General features: G+C 32.0%; 2 protein-coding genes across 2 annotated transcripts; one reads left to right on the top strand and one right to left on the bottom strand.

The window, feature by feature from the left end:
- Positions 1–1,340: 1,340 nt before the first annotated feature.
- Positions 1,341–3,013, bottom strand: Rpn3 (regulatory particle non-ATPase 3). The gene has a single exon (XM_072520964.1). It carries the CDS (start codon positions 2,903–2,905, stop codon positions 1,436–1,438), a length of 1,470 nt encoding a protein of 489 aa, XP_072377065.1. The 5' UTR covers positions 2,906–3,013; the 3' UTR covers positions 1,341–1,435.
- Positions 3,014–3,057: 44 nt separating this feature from the next.
- On the top strand, positions 3,058–5,231 carry JMJD4 (jumonji domain containing 4). The gene is made up of 2 exons (XM_072533129.1): positions 3,058–3,841; positions 4,170–5,231. Exons 1-2 carry the CDS (start codon positions 3,318–3,320, stop codon positions 4,894–4,896), a joined length of 1,251 nt encoding a protein of 416 aa, XP_072389230.1. The 5' UTR covers positions 3,058–3,317; the 3' UTR covers positions 4,897–5,231.
- The last annotated feature ends 1,586 nt before the right edge of the window (positions 5,232–6,817 follow it).

Below are 6,817 nucleotides of genomic sequence, written 5' to 3'. Positions count from 1 at the left end.
ATATTTATAAAACAATCAGTCTGACTGAAAAGTTAACTTAAATTGAGATTAATAAAACGAAAGATTTTCTAAAAGCTGTTTTTTTTATTTTAATCCAATAGGTCCATTTAAATCCCTAATAGGTGGTTAAACTATATGTATAAAACATGAAAAAAAAAACAAACAAATCTTCACTGTACCATCAAAAACTAATTTCCGTCTGTCTTCTGGGTAGATCCAGTACTCACAATTCCTTATAAAAGAGAAGGGATGGGCAAAGGACCAACAACTTCCTTTTAATAGAAACTATCTTGTTTGCAAAAAAAATAAGAAAAAATTTTAAACTATTTCTTACCATAAAAATAAACAAAGGGAACTAATTAGGGAAGTCAATACACCAATCCTTTGGGAAAATGTAGAGAAAGATATACATATTCCAGCACAACACATTCATTGGCCCTAACAATGTTTCACATTTGCAAAATAAGGCTATTTTACAAGCAGAGCAACTTTCTGTAAAGAAGAAAGATTTTTAATTTTTATAGCAACCCCAAAAGTTTCTACCAGGAATTTGGAAAATCCTTCATTCATTCTGAGAAGCAAGCACAGCAACCTTTTCGATAATAAGACTGAGTTACGGTTTATTGCTTTATTCACAAAATCTGAAGAAATAAATAATCTCTTATTTAGAGTCCAAACAGAATAAGTTGGTAAATAGCCAGGGGAACCACTGGTTCTCCCGGTTTTTCATGGTAAAATAATTAGTTGGCAACATTTCTCTAAAAATAACAAAATCCAAGTGAGAGAAGTATTCCACAAACTTGATTCAGAATGTGCAGAGAGAGGAACAAATGGAAAATCACCATTTGTCTAACACTGCAAAAATGGGATAGAATTTTACACAGTAATTATATCAACATACCTATGATAAAATAATTGCAAAAATTTGAGGTAATATAAGAACTGAGCTTACCTGTAAAGCTATGAGATTAGTGCATTACACTGCAACATACCACAAGAAACAGTAATTGTCAAGACAGTTCTTAATTAATATAGGACTTAAATAGGGGCCTCCTATCAACAATATTTAATTTGGGACAGGAAAATTTTGAGGGGGATATATGGAGAAATCATACACAGATAGGATTTGGAAAAGATAAATAAATATGGAAAACCTATTAGGAAAATTAAGAATAAAAACAGTGTAGTCTAGATGTGAAAAGAAAAAGAAAGGATAAACCAAGAGAAAATCGTTGAAAGCAGTGATAGTGGACTTAGGGCAGAAATAGAAAGGAATGGAAGAAAATACTGAAAAATATTGAAACAATGGAGAGTGTGATATTTTTTTCAATAAAAATGCAAGAGTTTTACTCAGTATATTTTGATAAATCTACTGTCTATAAATACCATACAAAAGCAAAAATGTTATAAAATTAATATTGATAACTACATCAACTTAAGGGAAACCATCATCATCTTCTTCAGCCATTTCCTTGGCCAACTCCAGATCCTGCTGTTCTCTTTCCCTTCTCTCTTCAGCTGATTCAAGTTCTTTTCCATAAGCCTTGGGGGGATATCTCATAGCTTTGACACTTTGATTGTGCAAATCTAAACAAAATGATATTCTCTGATGAAACGCCAGTTGAGGTTCCTTTGTGCAGTAGATATCAGTACTTTCTTTGCTCCTCATAAAACCGCCCTGTGGATCAAGTGTGGCTTCGATGACCCCATCTCTGATTGCTTTTGCTACTATAAATTCTGCATCTTCAGCTGAATCCAGCCCCAGTTTCTTAGCTATGTCTTGGGGAGATATTCTGGAGTATGATAATCCTATAGATCTTATAGCTGTTTTAAGAACATTGTGGTGCAGTCTCAAAATTAGTGTAAATGTATGATCTTGTCTAAATTGTGGGCCAAAGTTCTCTAATACCTCACCAAATCTTTGCAAATTTCCCATTCTAACTGCTTGTGTTAATTGAAAGTATGGAGCAAGGGAGTGCCTCATACTAGATTGTCTAAACACCTGTCTTTCTGGTATATCTCCTAACAATAGTTCAACTACCACCGTTAGCTTTTGAACAGTCTGTCTGAAACCAATAGCAGCATTCTGGGGTGCTTTTCTCATGGCCTGCACGAGATGTTTATGTGCTACACTGTATTCTAATCGTGCGGCCTTAATTCTGCCTAAGTAATACAAGAATCTTGCCCATTCATTGTTACTTGCAGTTTCAGGAAATACACACTTACTCACTAGTTTATCGGCTTGATCATACAAAGAATAATGCAAATAATTTCTCAACAGGCAATTTATAAGCACAGCTTGACCTTCAAAATCATTCCTGAGTGTAGCAGTACGTAGACGAGAATGTAAAAAGCCTCTAATTGAATCCAATTTATCGGTTAATTCGGCAACCCTTGAATGATAGAAATAACACTTGGCAGCAATATGATCTATAGTACGTCTGTTTTGATTAGTTATTTTATTCATGAGGGCTTGGGAACATCGCTCTGCTTCAACTAACTTATTGGTATCAATTAAACGCACAAGTATTAAGAGATTTATATATGTATCTACCTCGGGAACGGGTGATTTAATAGCTGATCTAGCTCTTGACTGGGTAGTGTCGAGCTCTCCAGAAGCTTCCTCGGTGAAACTAAGAAGGGCATCACGTTCAGCTACGGGATATATTTGAGTGATCAGGCTCCTCAACACCAATCCATTAAGCTTTCTTCGAGTGTTGGGCAGGCATCGTAAAACTCTTAGGATGAAACGATTTTCTTTACTTGTCACAGATTTCTCTATTTGTCTTGCATGTTCACGAATTTCTATTACACTTTGTAGATCAGTATCTTTCTTTGTATCACCAGCTTCTAACCCTGGAGGACTGTCTGCATTTTTCATTTCAACGTCTTCGAGAGTTACCATTTTATAAAGTAATTTGTAATTTGTGATTTCAACAAAACAATTATTAATATTGAACTGACCAGGAAAATATTCGCTGTGTAACGCTGACAACTAGTTGACAGTGACACAGTGACAGTAATGACAAATATATGACACGACGTGAAATTTAAAGTCTGCATGTTTTGGGACTATCCTTGTTTTGAAGGTGTTTTAACAAAAATTTTAATGTTATTTTATAAATTCTATGTTTTGGGATTCAAAAATGCTTCTTTATTTATGAGAATTTTACAAATAAAATTCGCTTGCTAACTTTGCAAGTTCAGAGCCGAGCTGATAATAGAATGTCCATTAATGAGGATAGAAGAATAAGTAGAAGAAAATTTAAAAATATAACCTAAAATCAAATTTGAATTATGAAATATCAAATACGAGGATGTTGTTTGAAGTGGATGATACAGTATTTACAAAAGATGTAGCCTATGATTATGCTTCAATAAACTCTATTCCAGTAATAGAAGCTTCCGATTTATCTTACGCATCATTTTTTAATGACTTTATGTTACTTAATTTACCTTGTATAATTAAAGGTATCACCAGGAATTGGCAATGTTTAAAATGTTGGATAACCGAAAATAATGCCCTAAATTTTGAATATTTTGAGGAACATTATGGAATGGACATGGTACAAGTTTATAATTGCCAGGAACGGTTTTATAACACCCAGAAAAGCTACAGCTGTTGTTTTAGAGATTATATAAATAATATTAAAGAAAAGCCAAATGTGTTAATAAATACCTCTTATGAATATATAAAAAATTGGCACTTACCACTTAATCATCCTGAAGAGAGATTTTATGAAGTCCCTATTTACTTCGCCTCAGATTGGTTGAATGAGTATTATGTTAATTGTTTAGATGATGATTATCGATTTGTTTATATGGGTCCAAATGGAACATGGTAAAGTATATAAAGACTATAATACATTTTATTTTTATCATCTTATACTTCTTGCTGTGAAAGCATACACTTAAATTGTTAGTTTTTATGTGTCTAGGTTCAAGTTGGACTAGTAATGTACATTATAATATGTTAATGATCCTCTAATTTTGTCTTATTTTTGTCTATTTATTTAAGTTTTGCATATTTTTAAATGCTTTAGTTGCTATACCATCCTTAGTGTCAAAAGCATTGTGTTTTATTATAAAATTTCAATAAGGACTGGAATCTGTGTACAATATTAAGGTAATAGATCTATATCTAAACTAATTTTTTGTTTTTGTTTTAGGACACCGTTCCATGCTGATGTATTCTCTTCATACAGTTGGTCAGCAAATATTTTTGGTAAAAAAAGATGGATAATTTTTCCTCCTGGCAGTGAAGAGATATTAAGAAACTCTTTTGGAGATCTACCATATGATGTAGAAGCAAAAGAAAGTGTTTCATTTAGAAGTAGTCAAGCCAGTACAAATAGTAAAAAATGCATAGAAGTGATTCAAAATCCAGGTGAAGCTATTTTTATACCATCTGGATGGTATCACCAAGTCCATAACGTAACTTATGCTATTTCTGTGAACCACAATTGGGTCAATGGTTGTAATATTGGCATGATGTATGACTCTTTACTTACAGCATTAAGTGATGTGAAGGAAGAGATTAAAGATTGTAAAGGAGTGGATGATTTTGAGGAACATTGTCAGCTGATGCTGAATGCTCATTTTGGAATGAACTTGGAAGTATTCTATAAGTTTTTGATGTATATTGCTACAAAACGAATGGAAATGCTCCAGGGACTCTGTCCAAAGACTTTATTCCACGGAAAGGAAATCGGTTCAAATCACATTCTATTTGATTTAGAATCTTTGAAAAATGTGTTAGAAAAATTTATAACTTGTAACGAAATTAAACTATTGGATTTCTTTTCAACTGTGAATCCTCGGCCTCACGATTTATTTGATGAAGTATCACTTATTTTAGAAATACACTCTATATTCACAGATCTTGGATCGAAATAAAAATTAAAAAATCGATCCTCTAGTTTTGTGTCCGTCCAGGATTAGTGCGGCCAAAACTGTAACAGATACAGGAATACCAATGATGGATTATTCTTCAGAATAAAAGTTATGCGGAGGAAACTTATCAAATCAGAAGTTTTTATATCTGGTTCCAAAGAAACTAGAATTAGAGTAATTATTATTACAGCAATTTATCGTGCCTTTTGAGTTTCTGTTCTGACACATCAACGAATCCTCCAATATAATTTTTAAATACCACTTTTGAATAATCCTGTGTTACCTATCCTGGTAAAATTTTCACCAATGCCTATGTGTGAGCATCTTTGTTAACAAAGTTTTTTTTTTATTACTTTCGTTTGGGGGGGGGGGGGTTGTACCATTTCGGATTTACATGACTAGGCGGGCGGCAGCAATTTGCTTCTATAGATGTCTTTAATATTTTAGATCCTTTGTTATTTAGTGTTTAATCGCGTAAGTATTTATTTTGTCAAAGAATAATAGCCCAGAGGGAACAAAAATACAGTGTTTTGTTTGACAGACACTATAACTACTAAAGTTCATTCGTTTAAAAAAATTCCCATCAGTAAACATGAGCACGTGTTGATATTCGCCGTCTCATTCGTCAAGAGGCTATTAAATATAATTTATTACCTTAAGCGAGACAGAGTCTCATGTTACAGATCCCAACTTGCCATAATATTAAATTCAAATTGTATCGTGTTGATTTTTAAGTTAATATATTGTGTTATATTTATGTTATACTTATTGTTAAGTTATTTACTGGTCGTGTTATTTTTTAGAGTTTAGTTTAATTGTGATATAATGATTAAATTTCAAGAAATTCTTACACTAACAGATTCAAAAGTAAATATTTTTAAAAATCATATGATACATAGGTCGTACATCAGTACGACCCTGTTTGGCTTACACGTGGTTCTATTGACGATTGGGAATTTGTAAAATGAATACAGTATAGTTTAATTTTTTTTTAGGTTTTTATGGATATAATAACAAAAATTATGCAAATTCATCCAAATTTTCTTTTATTTATTAACAATTGAATTGACAAATGGCTGATTTCTAGAATTTTTGTCTGTAAGGTAAAACCATAAGGTAATAAATTGGAAAAGACTGTATGAGAGGTACACACTTCTAAAATATAGGTCAAACTGGCAACAGATGTATGTTCTCAAAAAACTTCTTGTTTTTTTTTCATTTTATTTCTTCTATACTGGGTCAAACTTTAACAGCTTGACAACCTAGGCATTTTCAATTTAATCTATAATAATCTGTAAAATCTGTGATAATTTCTCTTAAAATATTGTTCCTGAAGTTGGCATGTTACATGCCGAAAGTACTCAGCTGATTTTAATAAAAAAATTTACACACTTTAAATTTTTTGAGAACATATACCTGTTGCCAGTTTGACCTAAAACCATTAGGTATATTTTATTAAAAAAACTGAAGAAGGAATCAGTTAGTTTATTGAAAAACCTTTAAAGTGAACTGTGGTGAAAGTTTTTTGGTGTATTTATTTATTAATACACTCTAAAAACGGAGGAAAACATTTTAAAATGGAATAAATTGATACGTTTTGCATAAATGAATTTACAACTTTCAATTTTGCGCCAAAAGGGGATTTTTAAGTGGACACTATATGATAAAAATTTGAAAACGATTAATTGAATAGTTCTTAAAAAATTCAATTTGCTTATTCAAAATTTGCGAAAATTTTTTAGTATAGGGCAGTAGTTATGTTATTACTAACTCAAGGCTAGAGAAGAATGACTTCTTAATAGGCTTGGAATCACACTTATAGGCGACAATCAGATATTGGTTTAATCGGTTGTAATACTGCGGTGTGTAAGGCAAGGAGAAACCAATACACTAAATATTCTTAAGATATTATGACTACGGCAAG

Source organism: Diabrotica undecimpunctata, chromosome 1, assembly GCF_040954645.1.
Source record: "Diabrotica undecimpunctata isolate CICGRU chromosome 1, icDiaUnde3, whole genome shotgun sequence".
Classification (NCBI taxonomy): domain Eukaryota; kingdom Metazoa; phylum Arthropoda; class Insecta; order Coleoptera; family Chrysomelidae; genus Diabrotica; species Diabrotica undecimpunctata.
Note: the sequence above shows the minus strand (reverse complement) of the source record. Positions and strands in the feature narration are given on the sequence as shown.

Bases quoted from the DNA above. Each gene is read 5' to 3' on its own strand.
- Rpn3 (XM_072520964.1), bottom strand. From the start codon at position 2,905: ATGGTAACTCTCGAAGACGTTGAAATGAAAAATGCAGACAGTCCTCCA.
- JMJD4 (XM_072533129.1), top strand. From the start codon at position 3,318: ATGTTGTTTGAAGTGGATGATACAGTATTTACAAAAGATGTAGCCTAT. The intron at 3,842-4,169 runs GTAAAGTATATA...TTTTTGTTTTAG, and splicing joins ATGGGTCCAAATGGAACATG to GACACCGTTCCATGCTGATG.